The sequence below is a fragment of the Pinus tabuliformis genome, chromosome 2_1 (genome assembly GCF_031772625.1).
Source record: "Pinus tabuliformis cultivar Carrire ecotype Pingquan chromosome 2_1, CPIR1, whole genome shotgun sequence".
Taxonomy (NCBI): domain Eukaryota; kingdom Viridiplantae; phylum Streptophyta; class Pinopsida; order Pinales; family Pinaceae; genus Pinus; species Pinus tabuliformis.
In genome coordinates this window covers 209,222,454-209,249,002 of record NC_142299.1, presented here as the reverse complement: position 1 = coordinate 209,249,002, position 26,549 = coordinate 209,222,454, and the positions used below count along the sequence as shown (strand labels likewise).

General features: G+C 43.1%; 1 protein-coding gene across 1 annotated transcript; it reads right to left on the bottom strand.

Annotated features, from left to right (window-relative positions):
• Positions 1 to 338: 338 nt before the first annotated feature.
• Positions 339 to 24,948, bottom strand: LOC149199483 (uncharacterized). The gene is made up of 3 exons (XM_089400586.1): positions 24,029 to 24,948; positions 3,879 to 4,476; positions 339 to 3,710 (listed from the first exon to the last, which is right to left on the bottom strand). Exons 1-3 carry the CDS (start codon positions 24,946 to 24,948, stop codon positions 339 to 341), a joined length of 4,890 nt encoding a protein of 1,629 aa, XP_089256712.1.
• Positions 24,949 to 26,549: the final 1,601 nt, after the last annotated feature.

The window sequence follows — 26,549 nt, the reverse complement described above, 5'->3', positions numbered from 1 at the left end:
TTTAATTAATTAATTTTAATTAAAAAATGGATAACTTCACAATATATTAATAAAGTTTCTTTTTGTTTTCCACTGGAAAAATCTGTAACTTTCATTAATGATTTGAAAATTACATTGATATCGCTATGAAAATGCTAGAGGTCACTGTGTATACAGCGAGCCTATGCCATCAGCAAAAATTTGAGATCAGTTCAAACTTAAGATGTTCCGCGCAGGGTCATCTTATCTTTTGTCAAAATTTATCACAAAAAAGCCACATTTGGCTCGCTTACTGCTCTATAAGTTCTTGAAAATATATACATAAATACTGCTATAAACAATCAAAAAGATTCATAAAGTTATTGCTCTGATGCTTGCTGGTATCGTTGATCTATGTAAGGACGGTGGTAATATTTGAATTCCCGCTGTCCTTGAACTTCAGTAACTTCCCATACACCTCGGTCCATTTGCGCGGCCTCCTTGGATAATCTGTCGGCACTCTCATTGTGCTCCCTGTAGATGTGCGAACATGAGATGATGTTGAATGCAGTTTTGAAATCTTGAATCTCATGCAAAATTATACTGAGTGTGTGTATGTGACATATTGCATTGTTGTTGAACCAATCAATAATGATTTTTGAATCCCCAAATATGTTTATGCAAGTAATGTTATGGCCTAATGCAAAGTGGAGGAGGTGTTTGAGAGTAATAAGTTCGGCATAATTGTTTGAGCCAGTGCCCAATCCCGCTTTGATTCTGTAGTGGTGCTGATCCGATTTGTGTATGATGATTCCTCCTCCACAGCCCTGCTGATTTGCTGCGCCGTCAAAGAATGCCCACGGGGTAGATCGGTCTATGAGTGGAGGCGGGTGTGGTCGTCGAACGTGAGCAGGTGGGGGTTCCGGGAGTTCGTTGAATGCCGCAATGATGCGAGCTTCTATCAGGTGCCAGTATACAGGTTTGTCCTGGAAGACAATCATGTTCCGCGCCTTCCATAAGTGCCATATTACTATGGCAGGAAGGTTTATCGATTTAGAGCCTTTGTGTCTGGTAGACCATTCAGTCCATGCCTCCATGATGTTATGTCCAGCCCAGAACCCGTTGTATGCAATGGTGTTTCTGATATTAGTCCACAATGCAATCCCGGCGCTGCAATGTAGAAATATGTGGTCTGTAGATTCCGACGCGGATTGACATAACACACACCAGGTTGGGCCCTGGTGTGCTCTGCGTTGAAGATTGTCTCCTGTGGGAACCTTATTCCGGAGAACGCACCAGAAAAAAAGCTTGGATTGCGGAGGTGTGGATAGCTTCCAGATATATTGCCACCAGTCCATCAATGTATCTGGTTTTCTGTGGCTGATGAGGAGTGTATACCCATCCTTTGGAGTGTAATATCCCGCATCCGACGGACTCCAAATCAGCTCGTCTCGTCCCTCAGTAATTCTAATGTGAGATTCCGTCAGAGCCTCCCTGTAAGATTCCCATGCTTGATGCCACCGCAGAGGGAGATTCAGTTGCTGTGGTGTACGCCAGGCCTGATGGAATATATCGGAGCCATCTTGATCCGCTATGTGTGCAATTACCTTGATGTCGCGAGTGAGTAGATACTCTACTAATTCCCGCGGAAGTTGATGCCTTCCCCCACTGCCAGCCCAGGGGTCAATGCCAATCCTGGCTTGTGCACCATCTCTGATCCGCCAAGCCAAATTATCCCTTATCATGGGCATTGAGTAGATAATGGCCTTCCAAAATGATGATGCCCCTGTACTGTTCCAGGTGGGAAGTCTGATCCAATCCATGGTATCAAGGGGCCAAATGTACTTGTGGTATGAGAGACGAGTCCATAAATTTTGACTAGTTATCAGTGCCCAACTCATCTTTGCTGCCAGTGCTTGTGCAAAAAGTGGGAGATCTTTGAGTCCCCATCCTCCCCACTTCTTGGGGATGGCTATCTTCTGCCAGCCAATCCATGCGAAAATTCGCTTGTCTTGACTACCTGCCCACAGATATCTATTACAGATTTGTTGTAACCGAGCAAGTGTATGTCTGGGAATCCATGCAAGAGCCATCCAGAATACCGGGGTGGCCTCTAGTACTGATTTAATGAGGATCAACCTGCCAGCCCTGGATATATACCTGTAGCTCCAGCATGTGAGGCGTTTCTCTAATTTCGCTATTAACCAGGTCCAGTCAGCGATCCTTTGACATGTGGGTTTTAACCAGAATCCAAGGTATTTGAGCCCTCTGTCAATCGGGTGTATGCTGAATGGGAAAGCCTGTAGGGCGCGTTGGGCTTCATTAACCGATGTACGAGTCAATGAAATAGTAGATTTTGCTCTGTTCACCTGCATTCCTGTAGCTTGTGAAAAGAGTGCCAGAATATGGGAGAAAGTCATCGTGTCTCTCAAGCTTCCATCCAGAAGGATGAGAACATCGTCCACAAACAGAAGATGAGTGAGGAAGCATTCATCTGAAATCTTTAGTCCCCGGAGTGTCCCATCCCTGGTGGCTGAAATGATGAGGCGGCTCAATCCTTCCATGACTAGGAGAAACAATAGCGGAGATAGTGGGCAGCCCTGCCTCAGGCCCCTTTCGGAGTGAAAGAAATGTGAGGCAGATCCATTGATCAGGATGCTGAAAGTAGGAGTGGTGATACAGGCCATAATCCAGTTGATGAAGGAGATAGGAAACCCCAGATGAATGAGGATCATCTTTATGTACATCCAGCTAACCCTGTCGAAAGCTTTTGAGAGATCAATCTTCAGGAGGGTACTCTTGAGATGTTTGGTCCAGATGGAGTGTAAGGCCTCCTGAGCTGACCCAATGGCTTCATGAATCTGCCTGTCCTCGAGGAAAGCAAATTGATGGGGGGCAATGTGAGTGGACAGAATGGGTCTGAGTCTATTGGCAATGATTTTTGAGATGATCTTGTATAGGACATTACAGAGGGATATAGGGCAAAAATCATCAAAAGATGATGGAGAGTCCGACTTGGGGATGAGAGCAATGAAAGTGGAATTTATTGCATGGTATAAAGATCCCGATATCCTGCATTCCTCAATCACACTAAGAAGGTCCTGACCAATCAGCTCAAAGAAAGCAAGATAAAATTCTATTGTCCATCCGTCAGGTCCGGGACTCTTGTCCTTTTTGAACCATTTGAGAGTGCTTTCCAATTCTTCCATGGTTACCGGGATCATGAGATCTTCCGAGTCTTCCTCATTTACAAATCTCGGAAAGTGAGAAGCCACTTCAATGATTTCAGCCAAGTTTGCACCTGGAGGATTTTTGAATAAGCCTCGAAAGTGTGCGGTACCCATCTGGGAGAGTTTGTTGAAATTATCAGCCACACCCCCTTCTGGGTGTGGCAGGCTCCAGATGGTATTGGATACCTTCCTTCCTTTTGCAAAGTTATGGAAGAATTTTGAGTTTTCATCCCCTGCTTTTAACCAAATAGCCCTGCTTCGTAACCTGAGGGATTCCTCCCGTTGTTTAAGTAATGAGGCCCGCTGATTTTCAAGTACAATAAGTCGAGTCTTATCACCTGCCGATCTGAATCCCAGGTTCCTATCATCAAGCATAGAACTCAGCTCTTCTTCCACCGATATGAGCTGTGCCGAGTCCCTTTTGTTCTTCTCCTTGGCCCAATTAATGACAATATGTTTCAACTCCGTAAGATTCTTGCAAAAACCTCTGGCTAATGATGCCTCCCTATTGATAGGGTGGATCTGCTAGAAATCAGATACCAGCTTGATGAAGTTCTGATCTTGTAGCCAGGTATGATTGAATTTGTATGGAGCCTTTGGTTTAGCCAGAGGCCCAAGGATCTCCAAGAGAATAGGGGAATGGTCCGATAATCCCCCAGATCCCACCCATTGTTTATAGTGGTGCAGTACCTGAATCAGAGATCCCTTCAGAAGGAAACGGTCAAGTCTGCGAGCCAATGCAGCTTCTCCCACTCTCCTGTTGCGCCATGTAGGCATGGGTTGCTGCATGGGAACATCCACAAAATCTGCTTGTTCTAGGGCATTCCTCATGTAGTCTGTGATCGAATCCACTTGGGCCATAGAGCCCCAAGATTCTCGGAACCCCAGCGAAAAATTCAGGTCTCCTCCCAGAATGGTGTGGCTCGCAGTCATCAGGGATAGATTGAACAGTCTGTTCCAGAAAGGTTCTCTGTGCTGGCAAGGTCCGTAAATATTCACAATTCGGAATGCCCCACCCAGGTCCGCCGAGAATATGTCTGCCCCAAGGAACCCTTGCCCACCCCAGGAAGAATCCAATCTGATAGTTCTGGGGTTGATTCCAATTGCCAGCCCCCTCGATCTCCCCGAGGCGTCTGTGGCCAGAAATTTCCATCGAGGGGTGATAGAGTTTAGGCAATGTTCAATGGAAGCAGCAGAGCCCAGGGTTTCCTGGAGAAAAATGATGTCAGGTTGTTCTGATTCAAATAGTCTCCGAATGGCTAGTTTTTTGGGTTCACTGGCCAAACCCCTGCAGTTAAAAGATAGGCACTTCATGGAGAACCATGTCTCGGGGTGGGTGCTGCTCTAAGGACCCCTTCTATGGTGGACTGCCTTCCGGATGCAACTTCTGCTCCGACTTTTCGAATAGCTTTAGAGAGATCTGTCTTGCGTCCCCGAGAGTTTTGATACCCCAAATTCAGGGGTATGATGCCCAAACCCCCATAAGTTCCCGAGACCAGAGGTCGGGGGCGAAGGGAGTATGGGTGGGATGATCTTGAGGAAGATGAAAGAGATGGAGAGGATGGAGAAAGAGCTATGGTAGGCGGAATGGTGGATTCACTCAAAGGGGGCACAGATGGGGGACAATGTGCCATAGTGCATGATACAGATGCAGATGCAGATGGTAATGTAGATGTGCCATCGAAAGACAGAGAGACAGGGGTGTGACTAGTATCCGGAGCCTGTGTTGTTGCTGCCGCCGCTCTTGCCCTTGTTAGTGGAGGCGATGGAGGCCTCTGCTCTTTCCGCCTTGGTTTCGCCGACTTCTCCTGTGCCGGAATCCCATCCTGAGTTGCGCGTATGGTGATCGGAGTAGCCTCCCGCGTGACCGAGGGCGAGATTTTTGGGGAAGTAACCGGGCTTTTGAGTAGTGGACAATCCTTAGCTAAATGCCCAACTTGATGGCAGTGATAGCACCGAAACGGAACACCCTCGTAGTCTAATAACTGAATCTTGCTGAATTTCCCCCATGTAAGTGTGATCTTCTTCTCCAGCCCTTCTCGCGTATCCAGGTGCACGAGAACACAGGTGTAGAGCAATGGAAAGGTATGTTTTAACGAACAACTTAGTGGTGTTTCAAGCAATAGTTGTAACCTTTTCTTTGTTATAAAATAAGGAGAATGTAATGAGAATGAGCACGAATGACCCAATCACTAATAGTTATCTTCTCTACGCAGGAAAAGACAAAAGTAGGAAGGCGCGGTGCAAAACGAGAATTCCATGAGGAGATAACGACTGTCCCTCCAAAACCAAATAAAATCCAGACCAGAGCGAGTAAATCAAGGCAGATCAATCCGGGACGAGATAAAGGACTGTCAGTTCGGAAGGCTAGGCCGAGAAAAGAGAGGAGTTAACAGTCTAACAGATCCCTCAGGATCTTTGATCCTGAGGGATCATTACTTTCAATTATTTTGTTGTTTAGTTAACTCCGCCATTACTTGTATAAAAAGGGGCAGCATCGAAGACTTCAGGGACTTTTGATTATCTTGTATCTTTACTTTCTGTTTACAGACTTCACAGTTGGTTAAACTCAGACTATCGAGTCCCTTTGAGACTTAGTTTTGTTGTACTATCATTGATGCGTTAATATAATATATTTGGTGTTACTTTCTCCCTGCATCTAAAGTAAGTTACGGCGGTGTGCCATTGGAAGCTAAGGGCCCGGCTCCAACGGACACTGGATGATTGTATCATTACAGTTTGGCTTTGCGTGGTTTGTTTATTGTTCTTAATAATCTGATATACTTACATGCTGTTCCATACTCGTTCATCAGTAGTTTTCCTTTTGTAAATCTTTGTGACAAGTTTACATCACATTTCCAGAATTGATTACATAACATTGTTTTGAGTTGTTCACTTCTGTTACAGAATTTATAAGTGGAATGTTTTAGCTACATATGGTTGGAGTGACGATCATAAGAAGATGGAATTAACGTTGTGTGTGGACTACTGGTGATCATTTCAGATTATGTGTACATATGATTGACGTTTCCTGTTTATGGTGGTTTGCTGTTCCATTTGATTAAGTTGTCTACTTGTACAAAAGATTGCTCTTTCCTTGTATGCAAGTTGATGCCAAGAATTGAGAGTGTTGAACTCGCGAGATTTAGTTTCTTTACTGCCGTTCCTTTTATTTCTGTTCCATTTCTGAATTGTCGTTCCATTCTGCTTTCTTGCTGTTCCTTTTTACTTGCATTCATTGGTTTGGTGTGGGAGGAGGATCAAGGCTGTCGTGAGACACAGCAGACGCTATTATGCTCCCAGATCCATGATCCATACTCTAATTCCTTTTCCTCCATCAGTTTCTAGAGGGATGGGTTACTATTTCCGAACCCTTGACTGATAAAGTTGCCGCGTGTGATTTCTTTATGCAAAAGTAATTTAGCCATAGCTTAGCATCTGTTTACTCTTGTATTTCTTAGACCTATACTACTAAGCATTACTCTGACAAATAGCCTCAAATTGAGATACCCTGTACAATAACAAAACGCTCCCGGATTGACTTGTAATGTGAGATAACTAGAGGTGAAAAAGACCCTTGTTACAACTCTACATTTTGGCGCCGTTGCCGGGGAAAGGGTATAGCCATTTGTCTTTTAAACAGGGTAGTGTACGAATCTGCTAGGGGAGAGTTGGATTTTAAAAACGGAAGGTAAGAACCTGCGTACGGAGCATGTAAAAGCCCTACTCCACCATCCGCTTTCCTAGCAGAATTGATTGGTTAAATAGGATTTAGCAGTTTAATTGGAGTGCATGACTAAGCAGAAAAAGCCAGAGAAAGATCAAAAGCCTCCATCAAAAGCCAAGGGGCCGGTGACCCTTGGACGAACGACCTTCATAGACGAAATCTATAAGAAAGCCGAATCTCAGCCATCAGTAGGTTATAGGAAAATCAATTCTAAACAGCCTACTAGTTCCCTTCAGGCCTCGGGATCACCATCTGAAGCCTTTGCTGAAGTGCACAGTCAAACAGATGAGCAGGACTTTCAAGAAATTGAAAATTTGACTCCTGGACTATTGCACGAAGGGAATCTTAGTAACCTTTGCGAAGGAGGAGGAGAAACAGGGGAAATCGGGGAACCTAGATCTCCTATTGAACCAAACCAACCTTTAAATAGCCCGGATAAAGGAAGCGCTGCAAAAATCCTCGTTGAAGGAATTCATTCACCTCAGACAGTTGGGACCATCATTATCCCTGATAAAGGGAGTGTTGTCAAAACAATCCCTGTTAAGACTATCCCTCCTCAACCAAGGAACACTCTCTTGGAAATTCCTGAAGATTACTGGCATATATTCGATCCCATGGCGCAGAATCAGCCAAACACCCAGACCTCCACATTGCAATATCCTATAGTAGATTCTGCAGCAAATGCGCCCATGAAAGCTATCCCTCTCCAGCATATCCCCACATTTCATGGCCTTACATCAGAAGATCCGGATGCATTCTTGTTCGAATTTGATGTATTATGTAGAGGATACGATTACACCACCGATCCTCAGAAATTAAAATTGTTCCCCTCCACATTAAAAGGGGCTGCTTTAAGATGGTTTATGGGCTTAGGTGGTGGGGTTATTAACAATTGGGATCAAATGAAAGAAGCCTTTTTAAAGAAATATCAGGATTACTGTAGGTCAAGAGAACTAAAAGATGAAATCTTTCAAATGTCAGCCAGACCAAACGAAACTCTAGAAGAATATGTGGAACGTTTCCAATATAACTTGCAAAGACCTCCCTATGCATCGTTATCTCTGCCTGATAACGTGTTGAAAACCGCATTAATTAGAGGTATGAAAGAACAATGGATTGAAACGTTGAATATTATGGGGAAAGGAGACATTTATCAGGAAAATTTTGCTGATATCATTGATCTGTGTATCAGGAGCTCAAGAGGCAGCACGAGGATAAAACCAGCAGAATATGATCGCTTTACCAGAGATAACAGAACATCAACAGAGGGAGTAACACGTGTGGAACTTGGAAATTTGCTAGAAAATTTTAAAACTGATATCCTGGGGACATTAACTACACAGCTTGATATTGTGCAGGCTAAACAGAAGCAAGCAGAGGTGGAACAGAATCTAGCGGTTTTCTGCCCTCGATGCAGGAAGAAACATAGCCACAAGGAATGCTCGCTGGATACAGTCCAAGTATGTGCTATCTGTACCAAGGACCACCTGACTGAAAGCTGCCCCTCACTTCCTGGTTTGAAGGCAGTATACAAAGAAGCAGAAGAGGAGCCAGAATCAGCATATTTTATTAACCAGCGTCGTCAATGGCAGCCTAGGCAATCTGGTATGTTTTCAGACCCCTCCTCTTCTTTTCAACCCCCGCAGTTCAATGCTCAGCAACAGAATATGTGGCAAAACCAGTCTTAGCCCCCATTTTCGAATTGGTCACCTCAAATGTTTCCTACTCCGAATCCTTGGATGACCCAATTTGGTTGGCCAAACTTCCCTTATCCCCCACCATATTGGCAGAATAATTCATATCCTCCGCAGTGGACCCCTTCTACTTCGCAAGGTTCACCCTGGCAGACAAGCTGTCCAAAATCGACATATCAGCCAGCAGGATCAATTCCACTCCCTCAACCAACTCTGCCAGCCTTACAACAAAATCCCCAGCCTAATCTGAGACTGCAGCTCCCAGCCCAACCCAACCCCAATCCAAATAATAGACCAGTTCAATCTCTTCAAATTATAGAATCCTCAGAGATTGAATCTGATCTGCGGGAGTGCAATGATCTTCAGTTAAGATCTGGGCGAATAATAGAAACTGAGGGACATAGAACAACTCACATTGAAGATCAGTTACCTATAGAACCGCTGTCACAACAGGAAGATGTAAATAAAGACCAGGCTCATCAGCAAGTAATTACATCTCCTCCACCTTTCCCAGAACGATTGGCCATTCCACGACCAACACAATATCCAAATTTTGATATTCTGGGAGAACTACAAAACTTGTATATAAGAATTCCATTCCTTCAAGCTATACAGGATATCCCCATATATGCAAAAACCATAAAAGACCTGTGTAGCAGAAAATAAAAAAGAAATGTAACCTCTAACCCAAGAGTCCAGGTAGTCGGCACTTTATCCGACCTCCTATCAGGAAAAGAAACACCAGTTAAATACGAGGACCCTGGAAACCCAATTGTCACTGTTCAAATCTATGGGCAGACCTTGACCAACGTCTTAGTTGATCTAGGGGCTGCAATTAACATCCTGACAACATCGACTTGCCAGAAGCTTAGAATTACATCGGTAGAACCTACTTTCACTTTGTTAGAACTAGCTGATCAATCAGTAATTAGACCAGAAGGCATCTTGTATGATGTCATGGTTTCAGTGGATTCCTGGGAATACCCGACCGATTTCCTGATAATTAATCCGAAAACCCGACTAGATGGACATCCGCTAATTCTAGGTAGACCGTGGCTCGCTACTGCTGACGCCTACATTGGTTGCCGGCAGGGAAACATGACCATAACCAGAGGGCCGGATATCAAAAATTTAATCTTGTACCCTCCAGCGCAGCCAAGCATCACGATGATGAGAACCAATCTGCGCCCTGCCTCATATATCACTGACAATATTAGACCCCCATTAACAGTCCAGGAAGCGCTAGATTTCAAAGATCAAACGGAAGACGATGCCATCAATAAATTCATTAATCAAGCAGAATCCACATCGTATACACAATGTTTTATGATAAAAGTGGCATTTGATAACGAATTAGAGGAGGATCCTCTGAAAGACGAACATGACCAAATTATACCTGTGACTTCTGTCGCTAATAGCAAAGTAGTGCAAATTGAACCCGGGAAAACTTTAAATATTAATGCTAATCTGACACCAGATCAAGAGACAAAACTCATCCAGCTGTTACGAAAGTATCAGGAGGCATTTGCATGGGACTATCCCGATATGAAAGGGATTGATTCCCAGCTATGCACACATCATATTTATATCGAAAAAGATGCAAGACCTGTTCGACAACCGCAAAGAAGACTCAACCCCCATTTAAAAGATGTTGTAAAAGCTGAGCTTCAGAAACTTTTAGATGTTGATTTTATTTATCCTATTTCTGACAGCAAATGGGTCTCTCCACTTGTGGTAGTACCTAAAAAGAACGGGAAATGGAGGATCTGTGTGGATTATAGAGAATTAAACAAAGCCACACAAAAAGATCACTTCTCTCTTCCATTCATAGATCAGGTACTGGACACCTTAGCAGGTAAGAAATTCTTTTCTTTCCTGGATGGCTTCAGCGGATACAATCAGATTCAGATTGCCCCTGAAGACCAGGATAAGACTACCTTTACTTGTCCCTGGGGAACGTTCGCTTATCGAGTCTTACCTTTTGGTTTATGTAATGCTCCAGCCACATTCCAAAGGGCTGTTCTTAGCATCTTTGCAGATTTAATTAATGATGGATTGGAAGTCTACATGGATGACTTCACACCATATGGAGATGACTTTGATCCAGCTCTAGATACTCTCGAAAAAGTCCTACAGCGCTGCATCGCTACCAGACTTTGCTTGAGTCACGAAAAGTGTTACATGATGATGACCGAAGGACTCATTCTGGGACACTATATTTCAGCAGCTGGTATTCAGGTAGACCCGGCTAAAATTCAAATACTTTTGCTTATTCCGACTCCCACTAATCAAACAGAGGTACGCAGTTTTCTTGGTTTTTCTGGGTATTATAGACGATTCATACAACATTATTCACATATTGCCTCACCTTTACATGCATTAACTGGAAATGTTGACTTCTTATGGACAGAGAAATGTGATCGAGCTTTCAAAGAATTAAAGAAGCTGGTATCTACAGCTCCAGTTCTCCGAGGACCTAATTGGAATTTACCATTCCAAATTTCAACTGACGCCTCAGACACAGTAATCGGTGCAGTTCTGGGCCAAGAAGAGGATAAAAGACCATACGCCATCTATTACGTCAGCAAAAATTTGGCTCCGGCTGAATTAAATTACACTGTCACCAAAAAAGAATTTTTAGCTGTGATACACGCTGTTAATAAATTTAGACACTATATTACAGGCTATCCCGTTATTTTGTATACAGACTGTTATAGCTCCAAATCTCACTCTTATGGTTTGTGATGCTGCACTTATGGCCTAGGGCAACCCCTCCTTCCAGACCTGGTCCAAAAATTTAAAAAACAGTGTTTTATTCCCTATACGCGACTTTGCCCTGTGTTAAACGCGTGTACACGCGGGTCTGTCATACCCAACCCGCGTGTATCTATTAAAACACTTAAAAAAATATAATTTCCTCTTTTTCGGGCGGTGATCGCGGGTTTACCTGCTGGATCACCTGTTAGTGCCCGTGGCCCAACTGTTCCCAACCAACTCCTAACTAAAAAACTACTTTGGAGAGGGTATAAAAAGACATCAAAGGGAAGGCCAAGGAGAGAGAGAAAGGAGAGCAAGATTATTATGCTGAGATTTTTCCCTTAGACCAGGTCTGAAGTCCTTGGTGCATTCTGCACTTCCCCCATTTTGCATAGGAAACCTTTGTTTCCATGTGTATTGGTGATCATTCATCCTTGACATCATCATTGAGTAAGACTTGGAAGGAGCTCTTGTTGGAGGCTGGAGGCTGGAACGAATCCGGGAGGAAGCTTGCTTGGAGCCTGCTGAAGGTGTTCAGGTGATATCTTTCCGATATATGTACTTTATTTGCCTTTATATATAAAGAAACACGTCATTGTTCCCGAATAATCTTTCTTTATGCTTATGAGATTCTTGTGTTGAATTCTTATGAAAGTGGTTACTTAAAGATTTTTTATAACTAACTTTATAGCATAAAGATGATTTATATATAAACTTCTATACATGTACTGTTGTGTTCTTTGATTTGTTTGTCTTGCAGGTCAAAGAAAGAAGAAGGGAACTCCAAGAAGGGTTTGCACCCTAACGGTCTTCTCGAACGTAGGACCTTAGGTATGTACCCTAAACATTAGAATTTGCTTAAAAGTAAAAAAGATGGCTGTGTGTGTGTGTTTCTTTGTATAAGCAATTTTCAGTCTGGTAGAGTCTTAGCCCAAAGGACCCTAGGGGTACTTTCCCTTCAACCAGAATTGGCGACTCCACTGGGGACAACACTCTTGTTGTTCCTAGTTTGGGTAGTCCTCAAGCCAATCAAGGCTCAGTCCCTCTGTTTGTTGGTTCTGACTGTCTGATATTTTCTTGAACTCCAAGCTTTTCCAGTTTTTCAGTTTGTGTTTTTTATTTTTCTTGAAAGACTTCATATACGCACTTTTTCTGGATTACAGAAGCGTATATACGCAAGTTGCACTAAGTAAACCCGCGTATACGCATGTTTCCTTAGTTACAGTCGCGTATACACGCATTCTGCAAATAATTGCAGGCGCGTATATCACATAATTTTCAAGATTTATAATTTTTCTTTTGCTGAATGTCTGTCTGGTGGTTTGGGTCAGTTTAAAACAGTCAATTTCCAGTGACAGTTCTCTGTTTAACAGGGGGCATCTTGTTTCGAACTCTCTCTAGTTATAAGGAGTGCTAGTCTTGTTTTTCGTTGATTGCAAGCGTCATTGATTTTTGACACACAAGATTTCTGTTTAAGAATCTTGATCGCTCTGTTTCGGCAGAGTGGGAAGATTGTCTTAAAATCTTTGTGTCCATTTTGTTTTCATGACATTTGTGTTTGCTTAACGAAATCATTTTTATGACCATTTACTCCTTTGTTTCGGGAAATTTGTTTGTTACCAGTTTCTTGAAACTTGTCTTTTGATATTTTGGACTTTCATTGCTGCTCTTGATTGTCAAAAGCGTTTTCGAACACATTTTATTTTTGTTGAGTTTTCATCATTTGAAAGGTGTCAATTCACAAAAGTGTTTGGTGGCTTGTTTATCAATCATTAGTGTCAGTTTTTTTTGAGAGTTTTCCTTTGAAAAAGACTTTTTGGTTTGATTGAAAGAAAATCTTTTGAAAGTTTTTGAGTTTCGCTTTCTTAAACTTGCTTCTCATTTGATTTCCTTTTTTGCGAAGTGAAAGTGCTTTGTTTTTTATCTTAAACTTGTTTTTATTGTTTGGACGAAATGATTAGTAACAAATCATCTTCTATCTAAGCATTTCAGTGGCAAGACAAAATTTGGTAAAGCAGCAACTTTCCTTCTTTGTTTTTAGAGTAGTCTTTGAATCGTGCATCCACATTTAGTTCTTGCATTAGGGTAAGATTTGCATCTCTTTTTAGGCATATTTAGTTTTGTTAGTTTTTGTGAGTGTGGAGTCTGAAAAGAAAAAGGAAAATTTTTTTTGTTTATATTACAAGTGCCTTCTGAACCTCATAGAAATTGCTATTCATCGAAAACAAAAGTGCATATGCATGTAGCTAGGTTTTATTAATTTCTTTTGCGTCCATAAAACACCACAAGTTTCACCTCCATTACCTTTGACTTAAAGAACAGCCTAATAAAATCAAGCGCTTAATTAAAATCCACTAGAACTTTTTGTTTTAGTTATTACACCAACAAGTTTAGGATTTTAGGGCCTTGGATTAGGCGAGTGGAGAGTTAACTCTCCAAGGCCACACAAAACATCAAACATAAGAGTCTGATTAAAGAGAGTAAATCCAATAGCGTTAGGGAGACCAGGAAAGCTCCGGATCTGGGAGTTAAGCACGAGGGTCTGTGAAGACAGGGAAGAGAGATACCCCCTCTCCTACTTGTCCGAACTTACCTCACGACTGTTCCGCCTGGCTTCTGCGACGAGTTGGTACCCATAGTTGCCTCTCCTAGGGATCTGCATAGGTGGCTGCGGAGGGGAATCCCGTGGCACCTGAGGTCGACGTTGTATCACTCTCGACAGTACTTCCGGAGGGCACCCTTGCGAAGCTTGGGGGCTTTCACCGGCGCAGGCTGTTGTTAGGAGGTCAGCGTAACTTCCTCTGATACCTTCGCTGATAGGACTGGGCCCTCATCATCCCAGACTATCCTCGGAATGCCCTTTGATTCACTTTCTCGTATTTTGGTGTCCGGTCTCAATCACCCGGAGCGGAAATACTTGAAAGTTGTTTGACTGGCTGTATCTTTAGGAACTTTATACTGTGTGCTCTGTGCTCCTAGTCGGCTTAGCTTTTAATTTTTTTACAGTCATTTATACTTGTATACTTAGTGGATCCGCTTGTACTTGATATGCGGACATGCTTTACTTTTCCTGAGCATGGGTATGCCCGCCTCAGACAGTGTTTCTTTCTGATCTCCTTTCGGTGGCTTGGCAGGCTGAATTCTGGTGAAGTTCTCCTCGGTTTTTCGGCAGAGTTCCTTTCCTTGTACTTACTTAATGTATTTCGGCCATCATGTTCCCCTTCTGACCTCATACATTAGGGGGCATCTGTTATAGCTCCAAATCTCACTCTTATGGTTTGTGATGCTGCACTTATGGCCTAGGGCAACCCCTCCTTCCAGACCTGGTCCAAAAATTTAAAAAACAGTGTTTTATTCCCTATACGCGACTTTGCCCTGTGTTAAACGCGTGTACACGCGGGTCTGTCATACCCAACCCGCGTGTATCTATTAAAACACTTAAAAAAATATAATTTCCTCTTTTTCGGGCGGTGATCGCGGGTTTACCTGCTGGATCACCTGTTAGTGCCCGTGGCCCAACTGTTCCCAACCAACTCCTAACTAAAAAACTACTTTGGAGAGGGTATAAAAAGACATCAAAGGGAAGGCCAAGGAGAGAGAGAAAGGAGAGCAAGATTATTATGCTGAGATTTTTCCCTTAGACCAGGTCTGAAGTCCTTGGTGCATTCTGCACTTCCCCCATTTTGCATAGGAAACCTTTGTTTCCATGTGTATTGGTGATCATTCATCCTTGACATCATCATTGAGTAAGACTTGGAAGGAGCTCTTGTTGGAGGCTGGAGGCTGGAACGAATCCGGGAGGAAGCTTGCTTGGAGCCTGCTGAAGGTGTTCAGGTGATATCTTTCCGATATATGTACTTTATTTGCCTTTATATATAAAGAAACACGTCTTTGTTCCCGAATAATCTTTCTTTATGCTTATGAGATTCTTGTGTTGAATTCTTATGAAAGTGGTTACTTAAAGATTTTTTATAACTAACTTTATAGCATAAAGATGATTTATATATAAACTTCTATACATGTACTGTTGTGTTCTTTGATTTGTTTGTCTTGCAGGTCAAAGAAAGAAGAAGGGAACTCCAAGAAGGGTTTGCACCCTAACGGTCTTCTCGAACGTAGGACCTTAGGTATGTACCCTAAACATTAGAATTTGCTTAAAAGTAAAAAAGATGGCTGTGTGTGTGTGTTTCTTTGTATAAGCAATTTTCAGTCTGGTAGAGTCTTAGCCCAAAGGACCCTAGGGGTACTTTCCCTTCAACCACAGACCATTCTGCTATTAAGTATTTAGCAAATAAGCCTGTTACAAATGGAAGAATAACCAGGTGGTTGATCCTGTTGCAGGAGTTTGATATTACAATCAGAGATCGACCGGGGAAGGAGAACCCAGTAGCTGATTTCCTCTCACGAATACCAAAATCAGTTGAAGCAGGAGCAGTCGAGGACCAATTTCCAGACGAACACTTACTTGCTGTCGCTGTTCAGACTCCCTGGTACGCTGATGTTGCTAACTATCTTGCAGTAGGTAAGCTTCCAAAACATTTAACCCCCAATGAACGGAAGCATATTGTTCAGAAAAGCAATCGATTTTCGTGGGTTGGGGGCTATTTGTTTCACACAGTAGCAGATATGGAAATCAGAAGATGTATTCGAGAGGACGAAATCTTTGATATCTTGAAAGCCTGCCATGACGGGCCATGTGGAGGACATTTTGCTGAACGAAGAACAACACACAAAGTATTACAAATGGGATATTACTGGCCTACAATTTTCAAGGATGCGAAAAAATTTGTCCAGGCCTGTGATAGCTGTCAGCGTGTAGGACGACTTGGTCCAGCCGACGAAATGCCTTTACGGCCTCAATTAGTGATCGAACCTTTCAAACGCTGGGCTCTGGACTTCGTCGGACCCATCAGCCCGCCATCAAACCAAAGAACCTACATTTTGGTGGCAACTGAATATGTTACCAAATGGGTTGAAGCGGAGGCATTGCCTAGAGCTATAGAAGATTCAGTAATACAGTTCTTGTTCCATTTGTTTGTACGTTATGGTCTTTCGAGGGAAGTAATTACAGACGGAGGACCACAATTTGTGGGGCATAAATTAGCTGCAACACTCAATAACTATCGTGTCCAGCATAAAATTACTACCCCATACCATCCTCAGGCAAATGGGCAAGTGGAGAGCAGCAATAAGGTAATAGAATCTATTTTGACAAAAACTGTTGCCTCACATCAGCGTGATTGGGCCGCCCGACTACCCGAGGCACTGTGGGCTTATCGAACCACATGGAGAAGCACCACCGGCTATTCACCATATCACTTAGTGTTTGGAAAGCAACCCATTTTTCCTATAGAATTTGAGATCCAAACGCTGCGAACGGCCCAAGAAGTCGGATTGGATTTAAGTGAAGCACAGAAAAATCGATTACAGCAAATTAATGAATTAGATGAAATAAGGCTCTCTGCATTACAGAATACAGCACTCATTCAACAGCAGCGAGCCAAATGGCATGATGCGCTTATCAAAAACAAGATATTTCATGAAGGAGATTGGGCTCTGTTATATGATTCTAGATTTCAGGATTTCCCGGGGAAGCTTCAGACTCGTTGGTTGGGACCATACGAGATTCAAAAAGTCCATGACAATGGGACCCTTACTCTGATCATAATCGATGGGTCTGGATATACATTTAAGGTAAACGGCCACCGAGTTCGTCTGTATCGCAAACCGCTCACTCGGGAATCTTTTTGTCAGCAGCTACGCCAAGATACTAACATTGAGATTATGGGCGAGGAAGCAAAAACTTCCTCACCTATAGATCAGTAAGAAATTCATCTTTTATTACCACATCTTGTATATAAGATTGTAAATTTTGTATATATGTTTTTAGTATTTGTGCGTGCTGTTCCTTTTGAAAAGGAACAACACTTGTGAGTGTTTTTGCTGTTCCTTTTCAAAAGGAACAACACTTGTGTGTTTTTGCTGTTCCTTTTCAAAAGGAACAACACTTGTGTGTTTTTGCTGTTCCTTTTCAAAAGGAACAGCACTTGTGTGTTTTGCTGTTCCTTTTCAAAAGGAACAACACTTGTGTGTTTTTGCTGTTCCTTTTCAAAAGGAACAACACTTGTGTGTTTTGCTGTTCCTTTTCAAAAGGAACAACACTTTTGGGTTTTGCTGTTCCTTTTCAAAAGGAACAACACTTGTGTGTTTTTGCTGTTCCTTTTCAAAAGGAACAACACTTGTGTGTTTTTTCTGTTCCTTTTCAAAAGGAACAACACTTTTGGGTTTTTGCTGTTCCTTTTCAAAAGGAACAAAACTTGTGTGTTTTTGCTGTTCCTTTTCAAAAGGAACAACACTTGAGTATTTTTGGCTGTTCCTTTTTCAAAGGAAGCAGCATTTGTGTGCTTTTGCTTTTTTTAAGGCAATGCATCAGATGAACTCCTCCTCACCCTCCCTTTCAAAAAGGAGTAGTATGCTCTTGTCCCTTTCATATAAAGGATGTGTTGTCCATCCTCTTTCCAAGGCCATAAGTAGCAGCTATACATTTATGCACTGAATATAAAAGTCAGGATATATCGAGATCAGCATATCATAAATCGCTATCTTTAACAGCTCTAGTATTGATGCAACAACAAAGGAAGGGTCCACACACTCATCATTTTTGCTGTCATGGTCTCACCTCCTCTGCCTTGTTGGAAAATTTCATCATGTTGAGTTCCTACAATTTTCTCTATTATTACTTGGAAATAAGAACAGAAGATTTATATCTTCCTATTGGGATGACAAGACTTCTTCCGCCATTCCCACTCTTAAGGAGGGCTGAACCACCCTTATGTGTAATTACACAAGAGCAAAGTCTGTTGAAAAAAAAAAAAAGAAGGCAAAAGCAAAATAAAAAGAAATTATTTGTCAAATGCAGGATAGGGGGTTTCATTAAAGAACCAGCCTACTATGATCATAAGATTGGAAGCGAAGTGGCATTCCCATCATGGCCACCACACCAGGGATATGGTCCAACGGGTTCACTACATAAACAAACCTTGGAACAGGGGGTCTCATTACGAGCCGGCCTGCCCACGTTTCGCGCCTCTCTGTTGAATGGCATCATGGTTATCTGGTTACCAAGCCAGCATGATGGCCTGCATTTTGACAAGAATTGCTCTTCAAAAATACACAAAGGACCATGGTTCCAGGGTGAAATAAACAACTCTGCCAAGGTTATGAACACCTGTCGGCAGCAGAGCTCTGTTAATGGTATCGGAGTCGTAATAGATACACCAATTTGGATCATATCAAATACTTCTTTCTATCCTCGTAATAATTATATCTTACACTTTGATGGATACGTCGCATGAATATCTATCACCACCAATCATGGCAAAGGTATTGACTATGACTACCTCAGACTTTATATGAGTGCTAGGCGTCCTATCCTCCTGTTTTGCATCACATCACGCAGGCTTATGCAAAACGCGATCTACCTTTTGCCTCGATCTCGGTATTTCTTTGTCTAATCTGAAACATGGCAAAACTCTATATGCTGTTCCTTTATGACTTGGTGACGGGACGGCGGCTCCTCCTCCATCTGACGGCTGGGACAGCCTATCATATTGCGAGGGGGGAGGTGACCTCATTACTCCGCCGGCCACGTGTTAGCACATCATTCGGAAATGATATGGTACGAAGGTACGATATGGGTTAACGGCATGACAATGCTATTTTTGCAATAAGTTGTTATTTACAATCAATTTTCATGCATGCTCTGTGTTTTTTCTTGCTGCGATTACGTTCTTTGCGACAGGTAATTGCTGTTCCATCTAGGATCCCGAAACAGAACCATGGGAGGCAAGGCTATCAGAAGCGAGCCTAGTGAGCTAGTAGTCTCCGAAGCTGCTCGAGAAATCCTAGAAAGGGCGGGGTGGCTAACTTATTTTAGCCGCCTGCGTGAATCAAATGAAACTGTGGCCATGGAATTCCTGCAGAATTTGCAGGAAGAACACTCCGTAGTAGGTGGGAAGCAGATAATGGTCACGAAGGAAATAATCGCGGAAGTAACAGGATTACCGGCCTCAGGACCAATATGGACGATAAAGAAAGAGAGGTTGCAAAAGATCATAGAAATTTTCGAAGACGAAGGACAGAATCTAACAGTGAAGGGAAAAGGAGTGCTGCCGGCAACGCTAGGAGAACCCTGAAGCGAATTGGCAAAGGTGGTGCAGAGCTACATCACCTGCGAGGGGCGAAAAGATGTGGTAAGACCGTGTCACCTTAAGCTCCTGGCTGTGTTAAAAGGAAAATGTTCTGTGAATCTCCCTGCATTGTTAAATTCATTACTGCATGATGCCTCTCGGAGTCTGAAAAAGGCACACCATGAAGACGCAGTGGTTAGCCACCATGGGTTGATCCACCTGATAGTGAGCTACAGTCTCACTCAGGAGCAGAGTAGCTGGGGGGAGCTTATTACAGCAATTGGAGGGGGAGTGGCATCACCATCCCCAAAGGCTAAGCATCCCGCTAGTACCTCTGAAGCACCCAAGGAGCCCAGAGAATCACCAAAACCCAAGCATCCCTCGGATACACCCGAGCAACCCAAGAAACGCATGAAGTCAGTAAAACGAAAACGTTCCTCTAGAGCATCTGGACATGCAGAAAAACATAAGGAACTGGCCACAGAAGAGCGTGCTGCCTCGAAACGTAGGCATTCCTCTGGCACGCCAGAACAATCTGAAAAATGCAGAAAGGTGGTGGTGGAAGAACAGGTGGCCAGCACACCTGAACAGCCCGAGAGGCCTAGGAAGTCAGCTCGGTTGGCAAGAATAAGAGGCAGGCTGGAGAAAATCCAGCTAAGTATTGACCAGCCGATCGAAATAACAGATGAGCCACCAGTGCCAGAACAGGAACCCTTGAGGGAAAATGTGGAACAAATTGAGAACGAAGCAGAAGCCGAGGAAGGAAATGAACATTCTGACTCTGAGGCCGAGGCCGACTATCCGGAGGCAGCCACTGAGCAGCCAATTCAGGAGGAGGAGATGGAACAATTGGGGGACAACCCTCCACAGGTCGTCGTGGAGGAAGAAGAGCTGGCCACCATCTTGGCCAGCCTGGGAGATTATGCTTCACCTTCCAGTCCAGCAAACCCTCCTGAAGGACCCTCTGGGGAAGAGACGCATGAATAATTGCATGAAGAAATGGCAGGAGGAGAAAACCTCCCTGTTGTTGACAAAGAAAATGTAAATACCAACCGGGAACAATCCTTCCCAAGACACCAGAAGAAAACCCACCTGCTGATGACGTGGGGAATGAAAATACTTGTCGGGAACAGTTCGTTCCCAGAATGCCAGAAGAAACCCTCGATGAAAGAGGAGCAGAACTGAGGGCCACTCATGCGCCCACTGCCGAGGCAAGAGAAATTAAGAAATTGAGAAAGAAACAACAGAGACTGCTGAATATTATAGCCCAGCTTCGGCAGAAAATTCGAAGTTTGAAAGCCAGTCTGAGAATAAGAAGGACCATAAGGAGAAAAAGAAGGACAAAGGCAGCAGGGTCCTATCAGATGAGAAGGCAAGGGGCTTATAGGCGTCTCGTAGGTCAATACTCCACTGATAGACCTCCGACTGTTCCAACCAGCACTGAGGAACAAAATGTCGTTCCATCTGATATGGAACATCAGAATGTCGTTCCTATTGACGCTGAGGAACAGACTGCTGTTCCAAATAGCCCATTGGGACCAACTGCCGTTCCAATCAAAACCGAGCCGCAAGACGACATTCCATTTACAGAGGGGCCATCGTACCCCTTTATTCATGTTAAGAAAGAAAGGGAAAACAAAGCAGTCCAAACTGAGGCACCACCTTTAGGGATAATTCGGGATACGAATTCCAGGCAGCGAAACGTGAAGGTCCAGGTAAAACTCCCTGCCTCTGAGAAATCATGGAAAAAGGATCCAAAAACCAAGGCCTTGCACCACGAGATGAAGCAAGCCCGACAGGAGGCTGACCAGCTAAGGGAACAAATGATCCCTCGGGAAAAATACGAGGAGTTGCAGCAGGAAGCTGAGCAGTTAAAGGAACAAATGATCCCTCGGGAAAAACATGAAGAACTACAGCAGCAACTGCGGAACATTAGTCAATCAGAGAGTCAGGCCTTTGAAGGATGGCAAAAGGAACAGGAAAAGGTTGCCAAGGTAACACGTTGACTAGATGCTGTTATTAAACAATTGGACACTGTATGTTCGTTGTATAATGATGTTTTGACTTGCAGGGCCCCTGCAAAGAATTATGCTTTATTTCTCCTTGAAAGATACTTAAGATTGAAAATAAAAGCTGTCAGGGCAGGTGCCCCTATTCAGATTAATATTGTTAATGATTTTATTGATTGTTGCAAACATTATGGGGTTAAGGTCCAACAGTTACTATGTGAATTCTATTTGCACAATATGGTGCTTTAGCAGGAAACTGATTTAAACCCTGGCCCTTTCGTGGGAGATATACAGCTACAAGCCTTTGTTTCATTTGGGGTCAATCAGTTAAAGTGGCTCAGGGCTTACAATGCCTTTCAGAGGCAGGAGAACAACCTAGATCTATGGGTCAGGGCCGAGCCTAGAGACCCAGTTCACCTATGGCAATCACACAAAAGCCTTATGAGAACCCCGGGCGTCATAGAACTGCTAGGACCATGCATGAGGATTTGATCCGAAATAGCTTGGAATACTTTCTGGCTATTAAGGATTCTGCCCTGGATGTTGCCAAATTCCGTTATCGGATTTCTACCCCAAGCATCCAGCTCACGGAGCCATTCAAATACGAGAATTTTGAGCTGGCTGCTGAACGGTTGAGCCTTTATGGCCAGCGCATTCTACAAGCTGGGCCGTCTTGGTTAGGATACCGGTTCCGTAGCCCAATTATTTGGCACCATGCACCTGGGTACCAGGCCTTGTATAATATGCCTGCAGATCAATTGAATCAATTCTTTGATAATCTGGTTGCTCACCATGGTTGCAGACCTCCTCATGAGGTGCCCTCTCCCGCCTATTCTCTTACCGCTCTCCATGTTAATTATAACGTTTTCATGAGGCCATGAAACAGAGTAAGCCGGGGGGTGTGTAGAGCATTGGAAAGGTATGTTTTAACGAACAACTTAGTGGTGTTTCAAGCAATAGTTGTAACCTTTTCTTTGTTATAAAATAAGGAGAATGTAATGAGAATGAGAACGAATGACCCAATCATTAATAGTTATCTTCTCTACGCAGGAAAAGACAAAAGTAGGAAGGCGTGGTGCAAAACGAGAATTCCATGAGGAGATAACGGCTGTCCCTCCAAAACCAAATAAAATCCAGACCAGAGCGAGTAAATCAAGGCAGATCAATCCGGGACGAGATAAAGGACTGTCAGTTCGGAAGGCTAGGCCGAGAAAAGAGAGGAGTTAACAGTCTAACAGATCCCTCAGGATCTTTGATCCTGAGGGATCGTTACTTTCAATTATTTTGTTGTTTAGTTAACTCCGCCATTACTTGTATAAAAAGGGGCAGCATCGAAGACTTCAGGGACTTTTGATTATCTTGTATCTTTACTTTCTGTTTACAGACTTCACAGTTGGTTAAACTCAGACTATCGAGTCTCTTTGAGACTTAGTTTTGCTGTACTATCATTGATGCGTTAATATAATATATTTGGTGTTACTTTCTCCCTGCATCTGAAGTAAGTTACGGCGGTGTGCCATTGGAAGCTAAGGGCCCGGCTCCAACGGACACTGGCTGATTGTATCATTACAGTTTGGCTTTGCGTGGTTTGTTTATTGTTCTTAATAATCTGATATACTTACATGCTGTTCCATACTCGTTCATCAGTAGTTTTCCTTTTGTAAATATTTGTGACAAGTTTACATCACATTTCCAGAATTGATTACATAACATTGTTATGAGTTGTTCACTTCTGTTACAGAATTTATAAGTGGAATGTTTTAGCTACATATGGTTGGAGTGACGATCATAAGAAGATGGAATTAACGTTGTGTGTGGACTACTGGTGATCATTTCAGATTATGTGTACATATGATTGACGTTTCCTGTTTATGGTGGTTTGCTGTTCCATTTGATTAAGCTGTCTACTTGTACAAAAGATTGCTCTTTCCTTGTATGCAAGTTGATGCCAAGAATTGAGAGTGTTGAACTCGCGAGATTTAGTTTCTTTACTGCCGTTCCTTTTATTTCTGTTCCATTTCTGAATTGCCGTTCCATTCTGCTTTCTTGCTGTTCCTTTTTACTTGCATTCATTGGTTTGGTGTGGGAGGAGGATCAAGGCTGTCGTGAGACACAACAGACGCTATTATGCTCCCAGATCCATGATCCATACTCTAATTCCTTTTCCTCCATCAGTTTCTAGAGGGATGGGTTACTATTTCCGAACCCTTGACTGATAAAGTTGCCGCGTGTGATTTCTTTATGCAAAAGTAATTTAGCCATAGCTTAGCATCCGTTTACTCTTGTATTTCTTAGACCTATACTACTAAGCATTACTCTGACAAATAGCCTCAAATTGAGATACCCTTTACAATAACAAAACGCTCCCGGATTGACTTGTAATGTGAGATAACTAGAGGCGAAAAAGACCCTTGTTACAACTCTACAACGGGCGAGGGTTCTCTGCCTGGATTCAATGTATGACCTGTCGTGATCCAGATACGTTCCCAGTGCATTCCCAATTCTTTGAAGAGCCTCTTCACTCCAGTATTGTAGAGGGAGTCCTGGCAGCCTAACCCACAGAGGACCAGCTCCAATCTGTTCGCGTTCTGGATCGAACAGGGGGCTCCATCGTTTGAGCAGAACAGGTGCAGATCCAATATGCCAATATTTAGCCAGAACGAGATCGATGTAGTCCTCCTTGGAGAAATGAAGAGAAAACCACCCGCGCGGAAGAATGTGAACCTCAGGTAGATCCCTGAGCAGGTTTCCCCAGATCTCTTCTACCCATTTAGTCAATCTGTCCACAGTGAAGGTGCGACCCCTCACGTGTCCCACCAGAACAGATCGAGCCATATGAGCCGCAGCCCCAAAATCAGCAGGATCTCCGAACGGGACCGTAATCTCCTTATCAGTCGCCTTAATGCACTTAGTCTTCTGTTTCTTCGTGCGGGGAGCCGAGGGATGGTCAACCAAAGGGCTGGATCCACCAGCAGGAGGTGTGGGCTTTACATTCTTCACATTTGCCACCGGAGTACTTAAGCATCCAGAGGGTTGAATCCCCGAAGATGGCTGCGGGTGAGGAGCCGAGGATTGGGGATTCGAAGACGGAGGCGGGTCACCCTGAGGGAGAAAGGCTTGGTCGAAAGACAATATCTGGGGAGATAGAGAAGCCAGAAGGTGTTCCGAGCCAGGAGAAAGCGGAGGTGCGGCTAAACCGGGATGGAAATCAGAGATCACTGAAGAAGGGGGACCGCTAGGGTTAGGGTTAGGGTTTGAATGAGCTAGTGGTGAGACCAAGGAACCGTGAACGGCTGTGCCAACAAAATATGGATTATCGAAAATAATATTGTTTTCTAATGGATCCGCGGAGTAATCCACCAGGTCTTCCATGTGCCCGTCCATATTGTCTGCAGCTTCGCGGTGATCGTGGAAACGAGGGATGGCAGGGATGGCGACAGAGATGTGGTCGGCGGGTGCGAAAGCGAGATAGACCGATAACCGTGCCCTCAATAAAGTTTCTTTTTATTTATTATTATTAAGGAATTAATATTTTACATGTTAGTCAGTTAGATTTTCTATTAAAACGCTTACAGCTAACCTATAGTAATTATTTTTATGAAGTGTACTTTTTTAAACGGGCATCGTTAACAAGAGACTTGAAAAGGTGACCTTGTAGTGTCTTTAGTTGGATTGCTCCTAATGGTCAAATATATTCGATAACAAATGGACCAAGCCATGTGACTTAAGTTTCTTTAGTTTGCCTTTGACATGACTATTGTACAATAAGACTAAGTTTTTGACTTGAAGGTGTTTAGCTTGAAGATTCTGGTTGTGCTATGCTTTTTGTCGGTCTTTGTTAATTTGTTGATGATACAATGTGAAAATTACATCTTGCTCTAATTGATGTAGCTGTGTGATGTGTTGTGCTTGTAACTTTGTGTCATACTTTAGTAGAGTCGACACAACCTGTGCATTTGTTGAGAAATGGAACAACACGACTGCTTATTGTCCATAAACAAGATTAAATGGTGTCGATCCTGTCAACTGCTTGTATACTGTAAGATATAGCCATAGGATTGATAGAATCTTATCGTCATAATCATTGTTTTCTATGTTACAAACTTTTAGTAATCCTTTATACAGAGTTTTCTTGAACACTTCAACTGCACCATTTGTTTGGGGATGATAAGTTGTAGTCTTTATATGATCTATCATAATTTTCTTTGTTAGTGCTTCAATTGTGCCATTAACGAAGTGTCTGCCCCTATCACTGATGAGGACCAGGGGGCAACCAAAGTGTGTCACTATGTTTTCATATTTGAATCTAGTTGTTGCCTCTTTAGTACATGATGCTACAAGTTCTTCTTTAACCCATTTTGTTACATACTCGACTGCAATTATGATGTATTTTGCACCTGTCCTTTTTTCTCTTTTAGGGAACGAGCCGATGGAGTCAATAGCCATATTTCAAATGGTAATGATGGGATTATGGAATGTAGTGGCATTTGATTCTTTGGTAGAGGTCGACCCGTTCTTTGACATATATCACATCTTTTCACCCGTTGTCGACAATCACAGAATATTGTCGGCCACCAGAGACCAACTTGCATTATTTTTGGAGCAGTCGTGTCTCCTTGATAGTGGCCTCTAGATCCCCCTTTGTGGGCTTCATCAATAATCGCTTCTCTTTCATGTTCTAGGATGCATCTTCGTAGTACTTCGTCGATTCCTAGTTTGTACAATTGGCTATTTCTCAATGTGTACAATGCTACTTTGATTACTCACACACACACACACACACACACACATATATATATATTTGGTGCTTTTCCTGGATGTAAAAATTATGCTCTTTCAGCAAGTTCGGCTGGAATCGCTTCAATGCTAAATAGGTGTGTGTCGAGTAGATCGTCATCAATGTTAGTCATCTCTGCTTGTGATTGAAGTCGGGATAAATGGTCAGGGCCAACATTGCTTTTACCGGGTTGGATGACAACTTCAAA

Bases quoted from the DNA above. Each gene is read 5' to 3' on its own strand.
- LOC149199483 (XM_089400586.1), bottom strand. From the start codon at position 24,948: ATGGACGGGCACATGGAAGACCTGGTGGATTACTCCGCGGATCCATTA. The intron at 4,477-24,028 runs GTCATACATTGA...TTTTAACTGCAG, and splicing joins ACGTATCTGGATCACGACAG to GGGTTTGGCCAGTGAACCCA. The intron at 3,711-3,878 runs GTACTGCACCAC...GATTTCTAGCAG, and splicing joins TGAAGGGATCTCTGATTCAG to ATCCACCCTATCAATAGGGA.